This window comes from Primulina eburnea, chromosome 14 (assembly GCF_022965805.1).
Source record: "Primulina eburnea isolate SZY01 chromosome 14, ASM2296580v1, whole genome shotgun sequence".
In the NCBI taxonomy this organism is placed as follows: Eukaryota; Viridiplantae; Streptophyta; class Magnoliopsida; order Lamiales; family Gesneriaceae; genus Primulina; species Primulina eburnea.
Window position 1 is genome coordinate 29,682,476 of NC_133114.1, and position 23,561 is coordinate 29,706,036.

Consider the following 23,561-nt stretch of genomic DNA (forward strand, 5'->3'; position numbering starts at 1 on the left):
AAATTGTAAGCTAATGATACTCGAAAACGATATAACTGGCCGTGATTATTATTTTTTGCCATTAAATATTATTAGATATCATTTTTGGTGAAACAATAATAATGTCATTATCATTAATGGAAGAGTATGCTAGTGTAAAAACAATATATTTGTATGTTTTTGCAACATATAATTGTCAAAGTAATTATTAAAGGTAAATAGATTTGATATGGTATTGTTGAAAAAGTATATTTGATATGTAAAAAAATCTTAATTAAAAAAAATTATCCATCTCAATTAATGCTAGAAATTGAAGTACATGATACACAATGTGAACGTGGCATCTTATGGATTTCTCATTTTTTTAATGTCGGTGATTTTAGAATCCGATGTTTATTATTATGGTAAAAAAAATTTGTGAGACAGTTTCACGAATCGTATTTTGTGAGTTATATCTCTTATTTGGGTCATCCATGAAAAAATATTACTTTTTTATTGTTAATATCGATACGGTTGATCTATTAGATTCGTGAAATCGTCTCACAAGAAACTCACTCTACTATGATTAAGATGAAACAAGTTTTGTAGGAATTGAAAGAAAGACAAAAACCACAAGTGATATGGCCTTGTCTAACAGACAGTAAATATAGATAAACACATTTTTTTGGGAGTAAAGATGCGCATTTGGAACACATGAAATTAAATCTTTTAGCATGGTTCCAACTTCCAAGACTAATCCGATTGCGTGAGGATTTATTTAATATGCTGATGGATATAAGACCAATTATTTGTTGTGTTAATAAAATCTATTGTATTTAGCATTATTGAGGTCCAAAATATTGATTATGTTTGCAGAAGTCCAAGTCTATTAGACGTTTTTAAAAATATATAAATAGAGGAGTTTCCAAACAATTCAAGGTATCCTCTCATTTTTATAAAATTTCTCTAGTTCTCTGAGTTTTCTTTGAACTGCTTACTAACTTGAGCGCCAGAGAGTCTACGTCGGGAACCCTCCCGACGCCCACTTAGCGAGTATTCGTGACGCAGGTGACGCCCCGCAAATCAATTGTATATTGTCTACGTGGATCCATTTATCGGTCATGTAAGCTCAATTGTCGACCAAGATGACTAGTTTATTAACCAATCGGATCTCGCGTCCGCAGTCTATACGACTCATTAATTTAGCTACATCATATGCGTTTGATAGTCTTGCTAGGGATAAACTAGAAGAATATCAGGTTGGAAATTGGTTTGTTTAACATATATATATATAGGCTCGAATTCAATTCGAGTTTTTATCATAAAACATGAACTCGACTCGTTTTTATTATAAGACATGAACTCGACTTATTTTAAAATTATTAAGCTCGTGAATAGCTCGAGTTCGGTTCATTAATAGCTCGCAGCTCAGCTTGTTAAACGAGCTCAAGCTTATTAAATAAGTTCATTTTCGAGGTCATCGAGTATTCTTATAAAAAAAATCTTTCAATGTTTGAGTTACTATACACCCATGACCAACAAATTAGTTCAGCTCGAGCTCCTGATCTCGTCGAATATTTTTAAGTTCAAATTCCACTCCATAAGCTTAAGAATGATTTCGAATGAGTTTTTTTTTTTTATTGAACCGAGTTTGAATCATTTACATGCCCAATGGTTGTTGTTCAATTTTCATGGGAAAAAAACGAAAAAAAGGGTCTCGAGGCTAATTAGCATCGATCCGGGGTGGTTTAAGTAATTTTATACTCATTATTTGTCTTCTGCTCCCTAGTCTCTACGAACGCGCTGTGTGAATGGATTAGTATTTAAAGGTCGAACTGAGGCTCCATGCACTTTGGAGAACCCAAGTACAGTGACAAAAATGATAAAGCTTACTCTTTTATGCCTGTTTTCATGGCTTCATTTGATTATCTATACAATCTCTGCTTCAGAGGCCACACTTCCTAAGCAGAGGCTCCGAGAAGAAGAAGGTAATTTTTTTTTTTCGCAATTAAATTTTCATTCTAGAGTTAAACCATAAAAAAATATTTAAGAATATTAATATCTCGCTCGATCCCAGATGGAAATCATGCTAAAGTTTATTTCTTCTATGGCAGTGAAGGCATTGAAAGAGATTGGGAGAAGATTGGGGAAGAATGACTGGGATTTTAGCAAGGATCCTTGCAGCGGTGAAGGAAATTGGAGTTTGCCCATTACAAGAAAAGGCTTTGAAAGCTCAGTCAGTTGTGATTGCAGTTTTGATAATAATTCCTCTTGTCATGTTGTTAGCATGTATGTACTCCATGTTCTTGATTCTTCGCCATTCTTCCTTCTCTCAAATCCAAGCTGTAGTGAAAATCCGAAAAACCCAAAATGGTTCAAGAAAGGGTCCTAATATATACTATTACTCAAGGGGGAGCTAAGAGTACTGGATGGGCGGGAATTAAACACCTTAAAGGGGAAAGATTCACATATTTGTGCACTGCAACACTCTATAAAGAACTATGGGAAAAAAACTCTATGAAGAAATATGCTCTTGCATTTGTTGTCTATTGACCATATAATATGCGGGTGAGGATGTTTATCTGTAAGTACGTTAGGAGTAAAAAATTCGCAAGGATTCTGGGCTTTATCATTAAACATATGGAGTTCATCAAGTACTACGGATCTTAGATTGGCGCGGTAAGGAAACAATCTGTGTCCATTGCCATAGACTTAAGTATAGTCCCTACAGTTTTAGGTGCGCAGAGTGCGATTCGTTGACTGAATATCGGTCAACGATTGATGAGTCAGCGTTTTTATTTTTGACTTTACATTTATTGATCCAGCTGGTAGTGGCGTGCTGGGGGTCCGCGCCTGTCTGCAACTTCCACACCGCGGAGATATTTGTTATGGAAAAATATAAACTGTCCTTGTCCTCTATTTAGATACTCTGCAGTATTTCCTTTTTCTCTTTCCTTATTTTTTCAACGAACTTAATAACTTTTTTAAGAATCCTATAATTGCCTTTATGAGATTATCGAATGGTTGGATGCATTGTTTACCATGTGATCGTGTTTGATCACTTGGATCTCGTGTAGGTTCGAGATTGTTGTCTTTTAAACCAGGTTTAAGATGATTCACCCATAATTAATCATGGACGGTGCACATCACTGTAAAGGATCTTTTTAGTAGATTTTGATAACATCATTTCTTTTTAAATGTACATGGACTGGTGCATGTCGATCCATTTACAATGTCAAAGCAAGTTTAAAGTAATTTAAGTTTAAAAAAAACAATTTCATAATGTATCCTCAATACGGAGATCCTCCCCTCAGGGATCCCCTCCGGTGGTCGACCGAGGCAGAGCCTTGCATGACTACTTACTCACATAGCTAATCCAAATGCTTGTAATTTTGGTGTTTTCGAACTTCAATGTGCAATCGACCCATATTCTCCGGTCACGGTGAAATTGACACACACTCGTGTATTGTGATCCATATTTTGCACTGTTCTATTGGTGGGCATTATTGGATAGTCTTCCAGTTGTTTCTAACGATGTGATTAAACTACTGCAGAGCTTTGAAATCACAAAATTTAACAGGAGGTGTTCCACCAGAATTTTTCAAGCTTCGCCACCTTAAACATTTGTGAGTCATTATTACAAAGATCATATTGAACATGTTTGCAAGAGCATTTTTCTTGATAAGAAGTGAAGTTTATTGAAAATTGAAGTACATTTGGTAGAGAAGACATCCTCCCAACGAATTATAGAAGTTTATAAAGGTAATCCAACTTGTACTCCAAACATTAAGCAGGCAAAACTACAAAATTGCCTACTTAGATAAAGGACATCATTCAGTTAGTAAAGAATTAAATGGATTTTGATTCTTGTCCATGCCCAATACTTGATGTTTTCACTCAGTTGAGTTATTTCCCCTTGTATAGGTTGTATTTCTTCCAAGATATTCCTGTTGCATTTTTTTCGCAGCTATACTTCTGTGGATATTATCACCAATTTCCTTCAATCTCACTTTCATTTTGTTTTGCAGGGATCTCAGTCGCAATTATTTCAATGGTTCTATACCCCTCCAGTGGGGAATAATGACCTTGGTTGATCTGTAATTTTGAATCCCAGCTCTTTTTGATTCCTTTATTGCTTCGAAAGTTTTTGCTCTGCGTGTATTATAAAATAGATAATCTGCACATGTTTTTGATGGCACGAGTGCAGGTCTTTCATGGGAAACAGGTTATCTGGTCCATTTCCTAAGGTCATAACCAAAATGACCACCCTTGTGAACCTGTATGCTCAAGTATAATCTCTTTTATTTGATGCATTGGACATATTATGAAGTTTTATTGTTCGAACGTTAGTTTTCTTTTCTTTCTGTTTCAAAATGATCTTGAGATTATCTATACAGGAGTCTTGAGGGGAACCGATTTTCTGGAGCCATTCCTTTAGACATCGGAATCTTGGTCAATTTACAAAAATTGTATGTTTTAGCGCTCATCCAGATTCCACTTCCTCAAGTTTGCTTCCTTTTCACCAAATCCTAAACATTGACTTATTTATATTGCCTCGACAGTGTTTTATCATCAAATGCATTCACTGGGGAATTGCCTGTGGAATTTTCCAAGCTGACCTCTTTAACTGATTTGTGAGTACAAATGCTGGTTCATTTTGTGCCCCTTTTTCGATGTTGTGGGATCTTTTTTCTTTTTATACGTTTTTACAAGGACTCTGCTAATTAATTTACTTATTTGGTTCTCTTGGCGAAAAACTTATAGTTTAAAATTAAAATTCTCAGGAGGATAAGTGATAATAACTTCACGGGGAAGATACCAGATTTCATCAGCAGCTGGACACAGATCGAAAAATTGTAAGGTGTCTTGTACTCTTTCATTAATAGAGCTGTCTATATTTTCATAGATTATTAAAATTGGGCTCATGTCATAGGCACATACAAGGTTGCTCTCTTTCGGGACCTATTCCTTCGTCTATTTCTGCCCTGACTAGTTTAACTGACTTGTGAGTAACTTTATAGTAGTCTCTTCCCTGGACCTCAACACATGCTGATTGCTTATGTATTGTTGTGTCACTTATTTTATATTCATGAATAATTTTCAGGAGGATTAGTGATTTAAATAGTGGTGGGTCAACTTTTCCCCCACTAAGCAATATGCAGTCAATGAAAGTGTTGTGAGTTACATAAAAATCTTTCCATTGGTTGATGATATCAATGTACTTCAACACGGGACCTTTATACGCGACCATGTAATGTAGGATACTACGGAATTGCTTACTGGAAGGAGAGATACCTAAATACCTTGCAGATATGGAAAAATTGAAAAATCTGTAAGTAATTGACTTTTTTCATTGGATTTGCTGTGTCTTTGTACTCTTTTATCTAATTTAATACACCATCGAAGGATGGAATGCTTTCTTTTCTAACTTTGACATATGGTGTCCTTTTATATGGGTTTTACATGGACAATGACTTCCAATGTTTTTCCTAATAATTGAAATGTTACTATGTAATTTACAAATGTAGGGACCTTAGTTTTAATAATTTGAGCGGACAGATACCAGATTCTTCTGGTCTATCAAAATTGGATTTTCTGTAAGTTCTTGTGCCTTTTTGATGATTTGCTTTTGATTGCTAAACGGTTATTATTTACTCCTTGAGCAAGCATACACTAAATCATGGTTGTTTTTTGTGTTTTGCTAGCTATTTTACAGGAAATAGGCTTACTGGACATATTCCAGAATGGATTATTAAAAGAAACAAGAACGCGTAAAGATCATTCAGCAGCTCATGTTTCATCACATTTTAATCTGAAACATATCTTGTCGCCATATTTCTTAGTTCTTACGGTGCCATCTACTTTATGTTCGATTCAAATGATTGTGCATAAATGACTTTCAGCAACAACTCGGTTTTGTACAACTAATAGCATGTCCAGCCTGTTCCTTTAATCAAATTGAATGACATCAGTTCTCATATTTAACTTGCTATTTCATGTACAGAGATCTCTCTTATAACAATTTTACATCAGAAAGCTCACAAGCCGAATGTCCACGAGGGAGCGTGTAAATGTTTTGTATACTTTGACCAGCTGCTTTCCACTTTCTTTTGTACCATCAATTAATTTACGTTTTTTTTCCTTCAGAAACTTGGTGGAAAGTTTCTCATCAACAGCTAATAAACGGTAAGACTATCTATTTTTGTATATTTTGGATTTTATTACGACTTTTCGATTGCTTATTTGTTACATCATTTCCTTTCAAGTAACCTTCCTCATATTGTACCAACAATCTCTACATATTCTTTGGTGTAGAGGTAGAATTCACTCTTGTTTGGAGCAAGGATTTCCATGTTCAAATCCTATAAATCAGCGTGAGACATTGTTCATTCAAGAGATTATTACGTGTTCATTATATAGTTGGTTTAAATCACGATGAATTTCATTTAACTGTCAATCAACAGAGTATTACTCATTGTACATTAAATGTGGCGGCAAAGAAATAACCTACAATGGTACGATATATGAAGCAGATTTAGAGGCCAGAGGTGCTTCAATGTTTTTCTCAAAGCAGAACTGGGCATTTAGCAGCACAGGGAATTTCATGGACAATGACCTTGATTCAGATAACTACATTAGTAGAAACATTTCTCCTCTATATAACATCAGTGCCCCAGAATTAGAACTCTATAGTTCTGCCCGTGCATCACCCCTTTCCCTCACTTACTATGGCCTTTGTCTCCTAAATGGAAACTACACCGTGAGACTTCACTTTGCTGAAATTATTTTTACAAATGACAGTTCATTCAACAGCCTCGGGAGACGCATATTTGATGTTTATTTGCAGGTAAATACAATGAAGGTGTTAAATATAAATCTTTCTGTTGAACACCTTCCACAAGTTCGAATTGTTGGGAAAACAGTACAGTGGTCATAGGTGGTTTTTCTTGCATTTTTTGATCCAATATCCACCACATGCATGTTATGTGGGGACCCGGACGCTAATCATTTTCTTAATCATCGTTGGGATTTAATTATCAGTTCTGATAAACAGGGTCTAAAAATTTTTCTTTTTAAAATATAAATGCGGAAGGTAATGGCATCTAATTAATATACATATCTGTATAAGACTACAATTCAGTAGAAAAGTACAATACTGTACAACCTAAGTCTAAGGTTCAATTACTAAATTCAAGTAATAAACCAAGTCTGCTACAAGTCCGGAATCACCACGCTAACTCGTCTTCTCTCATCGTCATCTCGACCCTGATCCAGCCCCACCTGTTGTCATGCACACATACAAAACAAGACAACAGCCGGATAACTCCGGTGAGAATAAATCCCAGTATAAAACATGGTAAACATGCATATACACATAATAATTCATGAAACATGCTGTCATGCATAAAAGCAATAACAATAGTAATAGAGTTCATCATCTATGAAATCTAATATAACTGAACATGCAACTCGAATCAGATAAGCATGCATATACAATCTAAATCATAAACACATGCTATCATGACTGAAAACAATAATAATGGGTTTCATAGTCTATGAAACCACATCTATAAACACATGCAGTTCTAGTCAAATCATGTCTAGACTCGACTCAACTATAACTCTAGGGATCCCGGGGTGAATAAGACGTCACTGCCTGTCACCTACCCAACCACTCGGGGCGACTGTACGTCTTATTCCTAGACTTCGGTCCGAGCTGTATCGACGGCTGGCAATAGGAGTAATGACTACTCCTAAGTTGAGATACACCGAACGTCTAGAAGTCTGACAATGGCTGTCAAGACTTTCCTATCTTAAATGCAATGAATATCAAGCTGTAAATATAGCATAATCATATTCATATCTGAATATGACAATAGTCTCATACACTTGAATACAATTCTATAATCAAAGCATAAATATAACAAGGCATAATTAACAGTCTAGTATGTGATTTTATTGGGCAACTCAAAATGATATCTCATTTGAGTTGGGGCTTCCCGAATATCACATGAATTATACCTTTGTCGTCCCGGTCTGACGAAGACGATGATCTGTATTCAACTCTGTCCATATCAAATCTGAAAAGACAATATCGAATAAATAGTATCAATGAATAACTCAATTCACAATCCGTTCTGATCAATACTCAACTCAGTACAAAATCTTATTAATATCTGAACACAATACAATCTGAGTCATATCAATAATATCACAATCTAATCGAATCATATCTGAATCTGATCAATCTAAATCAACTGATGTTTCGACGGCATAACAATACAGTCTGAATAACCCCGTCAATTCTGAACATCAAAATTAAAATACTGGAACTCATAATCTGTGTCAATACAATTCATACTCTGAATACTAACACAATTCTGATATAGAATCTCAGTCAATATCTTTCAAAAATCATAACAATTACAGAAGCAATCTGTTCTTTAATCTGACTTCAATTCTATAATGTCTACGGTAGCAGAAACACCATATCTATTCAATTCCAGCAACATCATATTTTCAAAACATCTCAAAACATAATAAAACTTACGTCCAAATGAAGCCTGCGTTGCTAGGAACTCAATACCGTAATTGGATTCAAAAACAGACGGACAGATTGTCAGAATCTTCAATCAAACTCAAGAGCTTCCCTCGGTTTCCCTCTGAATTCCCCCAAGAAATCTTGCATGTATATATATATATATATATATATATATATATATATATATATATATATATATATATACACACGAACATGCAATAGGCCAAGTGGCTCGCCTTTCAAGCTACACGTTACTCGCTAGGGCGGTCAAAACCTACCGCTAGGGCGAGTCAGTTTGGGTCGAGATCCTCAGCTGAACATCTCCTGACGCTCGGGCGGTCAAAAGTTTCCGTTCGGGCGGAGAACTCTCGGCCCTCACAAATTATTCAAGCGCGCTCGGGCGGATATAATTTACCGCTCGGGCGCGAGATGTTCGGTCGAACATCTTGAGATGTTAGGTCGAACATCTTGGTGTAAAATACACCACGCCCGGCTTCGTCATTTGAGTTCCTATAACCTCAATTATTTCAATTAATCAACATCTGATTACCGTAATTAAATCTCGGGCATTACATTTCTCCCCCTCTTAGATCTGAGTTCGTGCTCGAACTCACAACAATCAATTCAGATATATCAGAAGAAATGTGTACAGAGTTTAAATCAAAACTCAAATATCTGATTCCAGTCTGGAATAAGAATTCACGAAGTATAATGTCATAATACTTCTTCTCCAGTTCTTCTGACAGAATCAATCTCGCATTACTGGTTATACAACATCCGTATAAACCAATCTACAGCTCATCACATATCAGTATCATCAGCTGTTAACAAATCTGTTTACCTCAAACAAAGACATAAACAATCTTTAGCTTCAACTACCAATCGTCATCATCCGACGTTGGTTTCTTAAATCTGTCCATTCTGAACTATCTGCATCTTTCTTCGAATTATCTTCAAAAGAAATCTGTAGTACTCTTCGTATACTGTCTTGTCTATACTATCTCATTATCCTTCTGATAAGCTGATAGCTATTGTCACACAGTAATACTGACTTATATCAATTAGTGCTAACATCTAGCACTCTATAACTCTACCAAAGTCTTCCAATATCTGGGATATTACATTCTGACTGTCTGTCAATCTGTAAAACAATCTCAGAGAGAGTTCATGATATACTCTATCACGAATACAATTTCAAGCAAAATCACAATCTGTAATAATCTACTTAAATTTTCTGTTCCATCTGAACCTTTCTTTGACATCGATCTATGTCATCTAGTTCTGTTTGTACGTAATCTGGTACAAACTGATAGAATAGATTGAGTAATCTGTCAATCATAATCATATTATATCACAATCTGGAAAATATTGGGAAAATCTTATTAAGAAATTCATCGAAATATACTCCCCATGACGAATCAGAAATATACTAAGTATGTAATACATCTTCTGATTTCTATCTTTCTGTCTTTTCTGTTAGCAATTCAGACACCTCAGTACAATTTCTGCCAACATTTCAACACAATTCTGTTATAACTGACCTTATCTGTCTATATCACAACTATCTGTTCGAATACAATACATTCTCAATCATCAGACTGAACACTGAATCCATGACTGTAAGTTTCTGACAATATCTGTTCTTTCAGATTCGAACTATTTGATATACACAAATCAGTTAATAACATAAAGTAAAGATAAAAATACCTACCTGGTATTCGGCTCTGACTATCGATATCACGCTTTGCTGTACCTCTCGGAAACAACTCTGATACAATTGAACTGTATATATTCTCAACGGTTCACAACCATCTGTATCATATACGAATTCAAAACAACAGTAATCTCAAATCAGAAATGAAATATCAATATCCTATACAGATCTAGTGAGTTCAGTGAACTCATAAAACAAGGATTTCTGATAAACATCTTCATGTCATTCTGATCAATTGTTATATCTCATCTGCAAATAAAATATGCTCCCCAAAACAATATAAGATGTCTCAAATACTGATTTAGAACAATAACAATATTCAGCAGATATAAAGCAACAGTCGAATAAAATAATCTGCCAAATCAGACAAAATACATTTCTGACAATTCTGACATTTCTGAATTTCTGGTCTTTCTGATATCGGTATCTTATCAATCACTGATCGCAATCTCAACTGTAACGAAATAAATCTGTATACTAACCTCAGATATCACATATTCTGAATACAATCTGTTTCAAGCAGGATTCTTACCTGAATAATTTCTGTATACAATCATCACAGTTCTCAGAATATTCAATAGAACCTTCAAATATTCGATTCGATCAATCAAATATTGCAAATATATCAGAATCTCATAGTTATAAAAAGTATAAAATCATCAGAACATCTCTGAATATATTGACACATGCCAAAGAGCAACACTAAATCAGGTGTAACTCCTGGTCGATATTCTTCTACTGATCTTTCAATTCATTCTGTACCATTCTGTACATTTAATATCATTCTGTACTGAATTCTAAAACAACAATCAGTATCTGATCTGAATTCAATTCTGAAATCTATCTTTCTGATGTAAAGCATATCTAAAATCTTATCTAGGCAAACATCTGCCAACTCGTATATCACTGGCAAATCTGCCAATGTTAGGCTCGATTTCAGTAAATCTACTGAATACATAAGGATACTATCTGTTTCTTTCTGTAATAATCGAGTCATAGACAATACAGATATCAAAGGAATTCTAAATCTAGAATCCTTGTCGTGGTATCTCCCCTGATCAGTCATCTCTGATCTAACTCTTACCATTTCTGGAAAATTTCTACAGTATGTCTGTACTTGTTCAACATATACATATCAATAATGCGTTCAAATCAGAAAACACAAGTACATCATAATCTATCTCTATTTCATTCTCATCTTACTGTAGTATACAATCTATACTGAAATCTCTGATATTAACATTTCCTCAACAAGCAAGGACATCAATACTACAGTACATACAGACCCAACAGATACAGCATATCTCCATGCAACTCAGTCAAAGATATTCTTAACAAATGCATTAGTATATATCAATACATATGCAATAGAATCGTAAAGAATAGTACCTGTTGTGAATTCTGGATCTGTTTCTCACTTAACACTGTTCCCTAAGATCTTCGGGACCGTCTCTGGGGACAAACTTTAGCAAAATGCCCCAGCTGTTTACAGATATTGCATCTACCAAGCACTCCTTTGCATTGCTCTGAGGAATGTCTCCCTCCGCAAGTCCTACAATAGACATCGGTATGGCTTGGACTGGAACCACTTGAGCTAGAGGAACCACTTCCCAACTTCTTGAATGGCTTCTTTTGAGCTTTCCGCAAATCTTGCTTTCCACTCGTGCTGCCACGCTCAATTTGAAGAGGGGATTGTTGTGTCTGAGGTGGCTTCATACACAACCTTGTCAATTGTCTAATCAGACTTGCCTCCGCTCTCTTCGCTCTACTCAGGATGTCAGCAAAATGATAAGGTCGTTGCAAATTCATAAATGCAACTACCTCCGAATTCAGCCCTCTGATGAACTGATTCACTACAGCTTCATCATTTCCAGCTATCTGAGGAGCAAAACGCAGTAGAGTCGAGAATTTAACAGCATATTGGTCAATATTCAGCTGCCCTTGGCTCAAATTCTCAAACTCTAATTTCTTGTCCTCTCGGTACGAGACTGGGAAAAATCTTCGATAAAATTCAGTTCTGAATATTTCCCACGAAATCACTGTACCTCTCTGTGCCCACATTCTTCTACTGGTAATCCACCAACTCCTGGCGGCTTCTCGTAACTGGTAAGGCACCATTTTAACCCTCTGTTCATCTGTACAGTCAAGTAAATCGAACAAGATTTCTATATCTTCAAACCAGTTCTGACAATCTTCAGATGTCTCGGTACCATTCAGAACCGGCGGCTGTAATAACTCAAATTCTTTCATTTTTTCTTCTAACTGAGTTTCTGATACATCTCTCTGTTCAGACGAAGTACTGCCCTTTTCTGAAATTCTTCGAGGCGGTATATCTGAATATCAAACCGGTTAGTACATAGTCTATACAATCTGTCTCAGCCCTCCTCTGATCATATACCTCTGATCGAGACTCAGTTCTGATTCAGGCTTAATAATTACATGCTGTAATCAATTCAGATAACAACAACATGTAATAGGGAAAGCAATAAATCATGCTAGCATACACAATGTAAATCAACATGGATATAAATCTCATGCTAGCAATCACATGCAAGGAACGAAAATTCAATCTACCCCGCTCATTCTCTTCTATCTCAGTCTAGAAGATCTATCAGTTCTGAATATCTCAATCTAAAGGAACTATGGCTCTGATACCACCTGTTGTGGGGACCCGGACGCTAATCAACTTCTTAATCATCGTTGGGATTTAATTATCAGTTCTGATAAACAGGGTCTAAAAATTTTTCTTTTTAAAATATAAATGCGGAAGGTAATGACATCTAATTAATATACATATCTGTATAAGACTACAATTCAGTAGAAAAGTACAATACTGTACAACCTAAGTCTAAGGTTCAATTACTAAATTCAAGTAATAAACCAAGTCTGCTACAAGTCCGGAATCACCACGCTAACTCGTCTTCTCTCATCGTCATCTCGACCCTGATCCAGCCCCACCTGTTGTCATGCACACATACAAAACAAGACAACAGCCGGATAACTCCGGTGAGAATAAATCCCAGTATAAAACATGGTAAACATGCATATACACATAATAATTCATGAAACATGCTGTCATGCATAAAAGCAATAACAATAGTAATAGAGTTCATCATCTATGAAATCTAATCTAACTGAACATGCAACTCGAATCAGATAAGCATGCATATACAATCTAAATCATAAACACATGCTATCATGACTGAAAGCAATAATAATGGGTTTCATAGTCTATGAAACCACATCTATAAACACATGCAGTTCTAGTCAAATCATGTCTAGACTCGACTCAACTATAACTCTAGGGATCCCGGGGTGAATAAGACGTCACTGCCTGTCACCTACCCAACCACTCGGGGCGACTGTACGTCTTATTCCTAGACTTCGGTCCGAGCTGTATCGACGGCTGGCAATAGGAGTAATGACTACTCCTAAGTTGAGATACACCGAACGTCTAGAAGTCTGACAATGGCTGTCAAGACTTTCCTATCTTAAATGCAATGAATATCAAGCTGTAAATATAGCATAATCATATTCATATCTGAATATGACAATAGTCTCATACACTTGAATACAATTCTATAATCAAAGCATAAATATAACAAGGCATAATTAACAGTCTAGTATGTGATTTTATTGGGCAACTCAAAATGATATCTCATTTGAGTTGGGGCTTCCCGAATATCACATGAATTATACCTTTGTCGTCCCGGTCTGACGAAGACGATGATCTGTATTCAACTCTGTCCATATCAAATCTGAAAAGACAATATCGAATACATAGTATCAATGAATAACTCAATTCACAATCCGTTCTGATCAATACTCAACTCAGTACAAAATCTGATTAATATCTGAACACAATACAATCTGAGTCATATCAATAATATCACAATCTAATCGAATCATATCTGAATCTGATCAATCTAAATCAACTGATGTTTCGACGGCATAACAATACAGTCTGAATAACCCCGTCAATTCTGAACATCACAATTAAAATACTGGAACTCATAATCTGTGTCAATACAATTCATACTCTGAATACTAACACAATTCTGATATAGAATCTCAGTCAATATCTTTCAAAAATCATAACAATTACAGAAGCAATCTGTTCTTTAATCTGACTTCAATTCTATAATGTCTACGGTAGCAGAAACACCATATCTATTCAATTCCAGCAACATCATATTTTCAAAACATCTCAAAACATAATAAAACTTACGTCCAAATGAAGCCTGCGTTGCTAGGAACTCAATACCGTAATCGGATTCAAAAACAGACGGACAGATTGTCAGAATCTTCAATCAAACTCAAGAGCTTCCCTCGGTTTCCCTCTGAATTCCCCCAAGAAATCTTGCATGTATATATATATATATATATATATATATATATATATATATATATATATATACACACGAACATGCAATAGGCCAAGTGGCTCGCCTTTCAAGCTACACGTTACTCGCTAGGGCGGTCAAAACCTACCGCTAGGGCGAGTCAGTTTCGGTCGAGATCCTCAGCTGAACATCTCCTGACGCTCGGGCGGTCAAAAGTTTCCGCTCGGGCGGAGAACTCTCGGCCCTCACAAATTATTCAAGCGCGCTCGGGCGGATATAATTTACCGCTCGGGCGCGAGATGTTCGGTCGAACATCTTGAGATGTTAGGTCGAACATCTTGGTGTAAAATACACCACGCCCGGCTTCGTCATTTGAGTTCCTATAACCTCAATTATTTCAATTAATCAACATCTGATTACCGTAATTAAATCTCGGGCATTACATGTTATTCCTTGGATAGTTATTTCAGCTATTTATTCTCCGATTCCAGCTTACATGTGAGGATATAAATATCATTCTCCAGCTTTGGATGAAGTAGTTTCTAACAACAATTTCTGATGTGATCACATCTTCTTTTGTGATGCATCACCCCTCCAGCCCGCCAAATTGCATGTGTCCCAGCTGAATGGATTATCGTGTCTGATACAGTTTACCATTACCCATGCAGGGAGAAGTGGTTTTGAAGGATTTTGATATTGCAGCCAAGGCTGGAGGGCCTGGTAAGCCCATTGTAGAGACGTTCACTGCAACAGTTACAAACCATACTTTGAAGATCCATCTCTACTGGGCAGGAAGAGGGACGACGGGGATTCCAGAGAGAGGAGTTTATGGCCCTTTAATATCAGCCATATCAGTAGATCCTAGTATGTCCATATATCTCGTATCAAGAACGTTCTGGTTTCTTGTAAAATTTTTGCTTCTTGTTTTGGATGACTCTAAATTGCTACAAATAAAATCCTAATTAGTTGATGTTTGAAACAGTGGAAACATATATTATCCATGAACTTCTCACATATTTGAATTGATCTTCCACCATTACTAGGAGTTTTCATTCTGAACTGCATGTCCGGGATACTAAAAATTTCACATCACATTTTACATCTAAGAGACTGTGTTGACTATTTTGGTATGAGCTTGTGTTCTAACTTTAATAGTTTATACGAGGCTTTTGTATCTCACTGTTGTCAAGTACAATGAGCTCAGACCATAGAATCCAAAAGAATACGTAATATAGCTGAGACTATAGTATATAGCTATTTTAACTATTTCTATGCGAAATTTTGTCACAGATTTTAAACCTCCGGTTCATCACAAAAAAATTAAATCTGCTGTGTTGGCTGGGGCAACAGCTGGAGCGGTTTGCCTTCTATTTTTGATTCTCGGTATCTTGCGTAAGGCAGGGTATCTTGGAGGCAAAATTTCTACTGACAAAGGTAAAATTGTCCGAAATTTACTATTTTCTCAAGCTTCAGCACAAATATTTCATTTCAAGATTTATTATTTTCTTGTTTAAACAGTACTAGGAAGTAGTATATACACACACTCTTTGATTTCATAATATGTGTTGAGCACTAGAAAATTATGCTACCACCAATTGAGTAGGAGTGTGGCCAGTGGCCACTCCCAAATGAGGGATGTGTGAAGGTTCAACTCCCCTCCTTCACATTATCAAAAAATATTATAGGTAGCTGTTTACTGTGTAGAATTAATATATCTCAGTTCTGATGTCCTGATGAACTTTAGTCCTGAACCATCTACAGAGCTTAGAAGCCTTGATCTACAGACAGGTCTATTCACATTAAGACAGATAAAGGCTGCAACTAAAAACCTTGATCCGGGGAACAAAATTGGTGAGGGTGGTTTTGGTTCCGTTTACAAGGTAATACAATTGTTCCAACCATCAACATTAGGCAATGATGGCTTGCTTTAAGCTTATCATAAAAACATGAAACACGAGAAACCTTTCTGTTTCACAAAAAATATTCAATTTTTGATGAAATCTATTAATTTAATAAAAAACTTTTACAAAAATGGGATATATTAACTTTTGGCCTCCTCCTATTAATGAATTTGTCTCACGAACTTGGCTATGCCCTTACTCACTTTTGGTCTCCTCCCATTATATTGAAATACCCCTTCGCTGCTTTCATCCATATCAGGGTCTCTTATCCGATGGGACCATAATTGCTGTGAAGCAACTTTCCTCGAAGTCTAAACAAGGGACACGTGAATTTGTAAATGAAATAGGAATGATATCCGCATTGCAACATCCGAATCTAGTAAAGCTTTATGGCTGTTGTGTTGAAGGAAATCAGTTAATGTTGGTGTATGAGTACATGGAAAACAATTGTCTATCGCGTGCACTTTTTGGTAAGGATATTTATATTTTCCATTTTGTCTGGTTTAAAACATTATTGTACACAGAGAATTGATTTGCACTAGAAAGCTTATTTTTTAGCTTCTATGATTATAGGCAAGGATGTGACACAAAAATTGAAGTTAGACTGGCCCACGAGGAAAAAAATCTGCCTTGGCATAGCTCGAGGTTTAGCTTATCTCCACGAAGAATCAATGCTGAAAATTGTTCATAGAGATATCAAGACTAGCAATGTTTTGTTAGACAAAGATTTAAATGCCAAGATATCAGATTTTGGCCTAGCAAAGCTTACTGAGGATGAAAATACTCATATTAGTACACGAATTGCAGGAACAATGTAAGTTCCGTTCTTATTTTGTTACAAAATTGCTGGCAATTGATGAATGCGCCAAAAGTTTCACACAACTGAGAAGAAACTAAAATTCCATAAGTTTGAAAAAGTGAGATCATAGTTTTGTGCATGTGCAAAATATGCAAATAAAAGTAAAGAAAAAACCAAGAGGGTAAATAGTGATGGCCCCAAAATACCTTTCCTTACGTTTCTTTGGCATACACTTATAAAATTTACCAATGTATTGCAAGTCTATGAGCTGTCAATTGACCATTAAAAAAGAAGTTTTGTGATGACTAAAAACTCTATAAATTGGCATGCAGAGGTTATATGGCTCCTGAATACGCAATGCGTGGTTACCTTACTAGTAAAGCAGATGTGTACAGCTTCGGCGTGGTTGCACTGGAAATAGTTAGTGGTAAAAGCAACACAAATTATAGGCCAGCGGAAGACTTTGTTTATCTTCTCGACTGGGTATGCATTGCTGTCCCTTTGTTTTCAGATTCTCTTTTCCTCTGAAGTTTCTGTAGTTTTAGTCATGGAATAAAATTTCTATATATTTTCACCAAAGTTTTTAACATTTTTGTTTTCATGTAAATAGAAATTAATAGTTATATAAGCTTCCAAATTTTATTAGTTTCTTGTGAGGAACTGTCTTTCTGACTCGTATGCATATGAGAAAATTAAATAAAAAAGAAACTAAAAGTTCAAAAAACTCAGAAACAATATTTGAATATGCGATGCTATAGGTTACTCAAAATGTTCTGAAATGGTTCTGAGATGCCTTAAAAACCTTCACCAGGCATATGTTTTGCAAGAACGAGGTAGTCTACTGGAATTAGTTGACCCTGATTTGGGTTCGGCCTACTCGTCAGAAGAGGCAATGGTGATGCTGAATGTGGCCCTGTTGTGCACGAATGCTGCCCCAACTCTGAGGCCAACAATGACTCAAGCAGTGAGCATGCTCGAAGGTCAAACTGCTGTGCAAGATTTACTTTCTGATCCCAGTTTTTCAACCGCCAATTCGAAGTTCAAGGCCATAAGAAACCATTTTTGGCAAAATCCCAGCCAAAGTAATAGCATGTCAACACCAGGCTATTCTGATTCATCCCATTCAGTGATTGACAGAGCAGAGAATAGCATTTTGCAAATAACCGATAAAGATGTATGTGATAAATGACTTGAACTCTAGCCGTGAGAATTTTTTTCCTTTTCTGAATGCACTTTGGTGAGAATTTGTATGCAGTAAGCAATTGTATATACTATGCATTTTATGTTTGTATTTTCTATATTAACTTTATATATTATAATTATCATCTTCTAAGTACTTTTTCTTTTCCAATGATGGCGGGGTTGCCTCTTTAATATAGCAATTGAAGCATGCGTGCATATAATATATTGTTAATTTTTCCTTTATGTTTTTTGTGAAAACAAGTTTAATACATTAGTGATTTTAATAATTTGAGTTTATATTTATATTTATCAATTTAAAAAGGTATTTGTCCAATGAATATTTACTCAACAACTTTAGAAACATATAAGAAGAGCAAGAAAACGTCCATAAGATCGATTAATAGATCAATTTAAAAAAATTATATTTTAAAATAAAATTATTATTATTTTTATTTTAAAATATATATCCGATTGACCTTTTTTATCTCACAAAATACCTATTGGAGGAACGAGAAAGTTATTTCTAACCCATCTTTAATTTTTCTTTACTTAAAAAATTATAAGACAAAAACCACTAATTTTAGTCCTAACTATCATAAGAAGGGACGGCAAACATCCTCGAATAATTTGATCGAAAAATGGAGAGCTTGGTCAAATCTTGGCAATTTCTGATCTTGGTCCTCGTACTGTGTCTTTCCAATGCGATCCCGTCTGGCGCATTTGCTTCTTCCTCCTCCACAATGCACACCAACAATTGGGCAGTTCTTGTCTGCACCTCGCGCTTCTGGTAATATTCCTTCTGATTGAGTTTCAGTTGACGTGTTCACTTTTCTTTCGATGAAAATTATGTTTCAGCTCATTTGAAGTCGTTGGATTGTGGAGAAGTTGATTAATTTAAAGAGCACCGGTACTCGATTGTCAGGGAGTTTGATTTTATTTCGAAATTTCAAGTGATAGCTAATCAATAAACGAAGCGTTAAGGTAGTGCGTCCAAGAGGAATCAAACTGATAGTCCTGAATTTTGGTCTGTATGTATCCAGTATCCCCTTTTGAAGTTCAATGTGAATACGTTGATTTGTTTTTGTTTCGTTCTTCAGGTTTAACTATCGGCACATGGCAAATACTCTATCCCTCTATAGGTAACTGTTGGTTTGCTTCTACATTTTCTTCATTGTTTGTCATCTGTTTTTCGTTCTAATATTTTATACTCAGATACCGTGATTCGAAAAATAAACACACGCACACACACACCTCTTAATTTCGATTGTTTTCTGACTTTGTATGTCACCTTCAGGACGGTCAAACGGTTAGGAATACCTGATGAAAGGATAATTCTCATGTTGGCTGACGATATGGCTTGCAATGCTCGAAACAAGTACCCTGCTCAGGTCTTCAATAACGAAAATCACCATCTCAATCTGTATGGAGATAATGTCGAGGTAGGTTTTGTTTTCTGTTGGATACCCTTCGGGCTTTGAATTTCATTCATAAATCTTCATTCTGTGATTTATATCTAAAACTTTTGAGATGTAAGACTTGATTGCAACCAAGTGGTGTTTTGTGGTTCTGCCTTCAAATGGTTACAAGCTTGTACATTGTATACATTTGATGTGTATGTTTGCTTCATTCCACTGTATTCCACTAACCATCTAAAATACCTTGAAAAATTTATGATCGAGCCTTTCATGATATATATTTAAGAAAGGAACTCTTCTCTTTCTTCTTGCTATTTGTGTATTACTGAATTGATGTAAAGAATTTATTAATTACCCGAACCTAAACTTCCTCTACCAAGCACCAAAGTTCCATTAAAGGACTATCCTCTAAATAAATAGCCACGTGATTGTGTTGTCTATTCATGGCTGTGAACTTTTTTGTTTGATCAAAATTTCCTTCTGTTTTGCTCATGAATGACTTGCCATTCTCAAATTTAGGTAGATTACCGAGGTTATGAAGTGACTGTTGAAAATTTTCTGAGAGTGTTGACGGGACGTCATGAAACAGCTATCCCAAGGTCAAAGCGACTTCTGAGTGATGAAGGTAGCCATATACTTCTTTACATGACTGGGCATGGTGGGGATGAGTTTCTCAAATTTCAGGACTCAGAGGAGCTTCAGAGCCATGACTTAGCTGATGCAGTGAGGCAAATGAAGGAAAAGCGTAGGTAAAGAGTTTGTATAGCTGATTAATAATGTAAAAAAAGTACTTGTGGTTTTCTTTGAGGGGTGTTGTAAGCATTTGATCCTACATTTTGTTGTCTCTCTTTCTTCCCTCCCCCTCTTCTTTGGACATGAACTTAAAGAAAACCAACCCAAAAAAGTTTCTAATGGTCGAGATACGAGGTAACAACTGTGCCGTATTGTTTGTGTCCCAAAATTATCAGATTTAAGGAGCTGTTGATAATGGTAGATACTTGCCAAGCTGCTACTCTTTTTTCTCAGGTGATTATTTATTTTTCCCTTTCTTGTGTCACGATATACTTGCTATATGTTTTTAGCCGGTGCGTAGGTTGGAATAACTTTTCTTGCTTCACTTGATAATCAGTAAATACATGGACTCAGCTAGCGATCGATCATAGCAAAAAGGAAATTTAGATTCTCTTTTTAAATTTTTTTTTAATAAAAGTGTTCTTCTCTTTCCTTAACTGGCAGGTGTGCCCGCCTTACCATGCTTCAATTGTTTACAATATTTCGAAATCCCTCTTTCTCTCAAGGTGCAATAAGTATGAATTTTTCCTTACAGAACTAGTTGAGTAACAAGAAGTGCCCTTTTTTGTTTGACAGCTTCAATCTCCTGGTGTTTTGGCTATTGGAAGTAGCAAGAAAGGAGAGAATTCATACTCACATCACCTGGACTCTGATGTAAATTTTACCTACCTATTATCTTCTTTGCTTATGAATATCGGTATATTTTATTATTAATCTCTCTGCGTCAAGCCTCAAAATTTTTGTTGTATTCTTTTTCATTAGTTCTTGTGGTGCAGGTTGGTGTATCTGTTGTGGATAGATTCACATATTATTCTCTCGCTTTCTTTGAGAGGTTAAACATGTACGACAATGCCTCATTGAGCAGGTAAAATTGAAAGAAAGCATATGCATGATAGCTGTTATAATACCGAGTCTGTCTTTCTTTAGGCTATAAAGTGATCCTTGACCAGAATTCTGCTAGCAACTCATTGTAACTGCTTTTTTAACAGAACGGCTAGATTCTTTGTTCTCAATAATATTGCACCTATAAGAAACCAAATCTTTATCCATTGTTCTCATTAATTTTTCTCTAAATGTTTCCTTTTACTTAACTTCAGAATTGTTGATTTGAGGCTTTGGATTTTCGCTTTTATTTTGCAGTCTTTTCAACTCTTACAATCCAAACTTATTGATGTCAACTGCATACTATCGAATGGATTTATACCAACGGCATCTGGCAGAGGTATACGGTATACAGAGCTGGATTTTTTCCCCTTGATTCTTCTTCAGTTTTGTTGGAGGATTCCTTTGTAGCGATAGAACTTGCAGTTTCCCCCATATTTATTTCTTTATACTGTACCGATGCTCCTCATGTGTGATATTGGTGACTTTTTGGTATTTACATTGTTGTAAAAGGGGAGATGAGTCCAGAAAGAAAGGTTAAGGAGATCACGACTGAATTTCACATAATCAGACTATGCATTGCTCATAATTGACCTTCTCACTGGGTTTAGGTACCTGTGACCAACTTCTTTGGGTCTGTCATGGAAACAATCCATACTGATTCAGCTTATCGAGCCTTCTCTGGCAGAAACTCAAACAAAGCTAGAATTGAGATGCATCGGAATCCGTCGGGCAGGGATAAAGGAAGAACACTTAAAACTTCAGAATTTCCACAAGTAGCAGCTGGGCCTAATATAGTGAGCACTCTATATTCTTTCAGATAGAGGCCAGGCCATGTTTTAATTTATTGTTGGCCAACCAGTTTCCTTGCAAGTTGAAGTGACAAGGATGATTTCATTCTGCAGGATAAACATGCAAGTTGTCCGCTTACACACACTTGGAATACGGTTCTTGGCAAGATGGACTACGTGCAGCAAATAGATAGTTTTGTCAACTATGGTTTGATGTTTTTGCTTCCACTGGTGGGCTTCTCCTCTTGGATTTCACGTTGAAGGTTAGGAGTCATTTCTCGATTGCTCCTCTTCCTACATTTATCTGTTTGTACCACATTGCCTTGCTTTCTATTTTCTAAATCCCATGTATATTCTTCTCTGATTACTTTTCTATTCGTATAGTTTTGTTGTCATTGCAATTTTGATGAGTTGAGGTTGAAGTTAGCTGGATGGGATTCTGGGTACTTCCTTCCGGTGGCATCTTCTTGCCCCTTGAAAAGCTTTATAGTGACCCTTTGATTCCCAAAGTGTTATTTGTTCATGTGCAATTAGTGTCATATCCAGCTGCTTATCATGCATTTTTTTAATGTCTATTTTTTGAAACAAATAGGAAATTTTTGATGGTGTGGATTTATTTGTTATGGTAGTGCTCCAATTATTCTTGAATTGTTTGGCCCTTTTACGGAGCTGGAATATTTCTAATTTTGCCACAAACTTCCTCACTTTAATGGTGGGCATTTCGATTTTTCAGGTGTAAGGTAGAAACTCCCAAACGATGAAGGGGGGTTAACGAGAACTTTTCAGAAGAAATGTGGATTAGAGAAAGGATTAGGTTAAAGTTGGATTTGACCAATATATCCTAGTTTTTATATATTTTAAGGTTACGACATTCTTTGCCTCTTCTACAAACCAAAAAGAAAAAAGAAAAAAGAAAAAAGAAAGAATACTGAGACGTTATTTAATTATGTTTATTGTTGCATACTATTGAGCGCAATAATTATCTATGCTTGATAGAGCGATCGAATCGTGGTGCTTGAGCTGTTGTACGGTTTAAAATATTTGAGTTGCACTATTACTGCTAGCTATAGTTTTTGGTAAAGCGACAAGCGCTCGATTTTACATATAGACTCCATTTTGTGTAAATTTTATGCATAAAATGAAGTGCGAATGACATTGAACAAAAAATAGATTGCTTCGTTCGATCAATTTGTGTCCATTCTGCAAAAAATATATTGGATTCATCCATTGCCAAAGTAGTAC

The 23,561-nt window shown here is 35.9% G+C and overlaps 2 protein-coding genes across 4 annotated transcripts; both read left to right on the forward strand.

Moving 5' to 3' along the window:
* Positions 1-1,749: 1,749 nt before the first annotated feature.
* LOC140811385 (probable LRR receptor-like serine/threonine-protein kinase At1g07650) lies at positions 1,750-18,593 on the forward strand. 2 transcript variants are annotated; one of them, XM_073169226.1, is made up of 24 exons: positions 1,750-1,946; positions 2,073-2,247; positions 3,513-3,584; positions 3,987-4,055; positions 4,166-4,237; positions 4,356-4,427; positions 4,521-4,592; positions 4,743-4,814; positions 4,892-4,963; positions 5,063-5,134; positions 5,219-5,290; positions 5,487-5,555; positions 5,664-5,729; positions 5,963-6,025; positions 6,106-6,144; positions 6,274-6,332; positions 6,423-6,805; positions 15,226-15,421; positions 15,848-15,991; positions 16,319-16,437; positions 16,718-16,928; positions 17,032-17,272; positions 17,590-17,740; positions 18,069-18,593. In XM_073169226.1, exons 1-24 carry the CDS (start codon positions 1,838-1,840, stop codon positions 18,444-18,446), a joined length of 3,048 nt encoding a protein of 1,015 aa, XP_073025327.1. In that variant the 5' UTR covers positions 1,750-1,837; the 3' UTR covers positions 18,447-18,593. The 2 variants fall into 2 exon arrangements, with proteins under 2 accessions (XP_073025327.1, XP_073025328.1); XM_073169227.1 differs by lacking the exons at positions 1,750-1,946; positions 2,073-2,247; positions 3,513-3,584 and having other exon boundaries at positions 4,016-4,055; positions 4,166-4,247.
* Positions 18,594-19,034: 441 nt separating this feature from the next.
* On the forward strand, positions 19,035-23,507 carry LOC140812850 (uncharacterized). 2 transcript variants are annotated; one of them, XM_073171215.1, is made up of 11 exons: positions 19,035-19,226; positions 19,537-19,578; positions 19,734-19,878; positions 20,374-20,603; positions 20,823-20,880; positions 21,223-21,300; positions 21,423-21,511; positions 21,787-21,868; positions 22,140-22,325; positions 22,434-22,582; positions 23,053-23,507. In XM_073171215.1, exons 1-10 carry the CDS (start codon positions 19,078-19,080, stop codon positions 22,578-22,580), a joined length of 1,206 nt encoding a protein of 401 aa, XP_073027316.1. In that variant the 5' UTR covers positions 19,035-19,077; the 3' UTR covers positions 22,581-22,582; positions 23,053-23,507. The 2 variants fall into 2 exon arrangements, with proteins under 2 accessions (XP_073027316.1, XP_073027317.1); XM_073171216.1 differs by lacking the exon at positions 23,053-23,507 and adding an exon at positions 22,704-22,857.
* The last annotated feature ends 54 nt before the right edge of the window (positions 23,508-23,561 follow it).

Excerpts from the sequence above, each read along its gene's own strand:
- LOC140811385 (XM_073169226.1), top strand. The coding sequence starts at position 1,838 with ATGATAAAGCTTACTCTTTTATGCCTGTTTTCATGGCTTCATTTGATT. Across the intron at positions 3,585-3,986 it reads CTTCGCCACCTTAAACATTT|GGATCTCAGTCGCAATTATT; the intron begins GTGAGTCATTAT and ends TTTGTTTTGCAG. Across the intron at positions 17,741-18,068 it reads TTGTTTATCTTCTCGACTGG|GCATATGTTTTGCAAGAACG; the intron begins GTATGCATTGCT and ends AACCTTCACCAG.
- LOC140812850 (XM_073171215.1), top strand. The coding sequence starts at position 19,078 with ATGGAGAGCTTGGTCAAATCTTGGCAATTTCTGATCTTGGTCCTCGTA. Across the intron at positions 19,227-19,536 it reads GTCTGCACCTCGCGCTTCTG|GTTTAACTATCGGCACATGG; the intron begins GTAATATTCCTT and ends TTCGTTCTTCAG. Across the intron at positions 21,301-21,422 it reads CACATCACCTGGACTCTGAT|GTTGGTGTATCTGTTGTGGA; the intron begins GTAAATTTTACC and ends CTTGTGGTGCAG.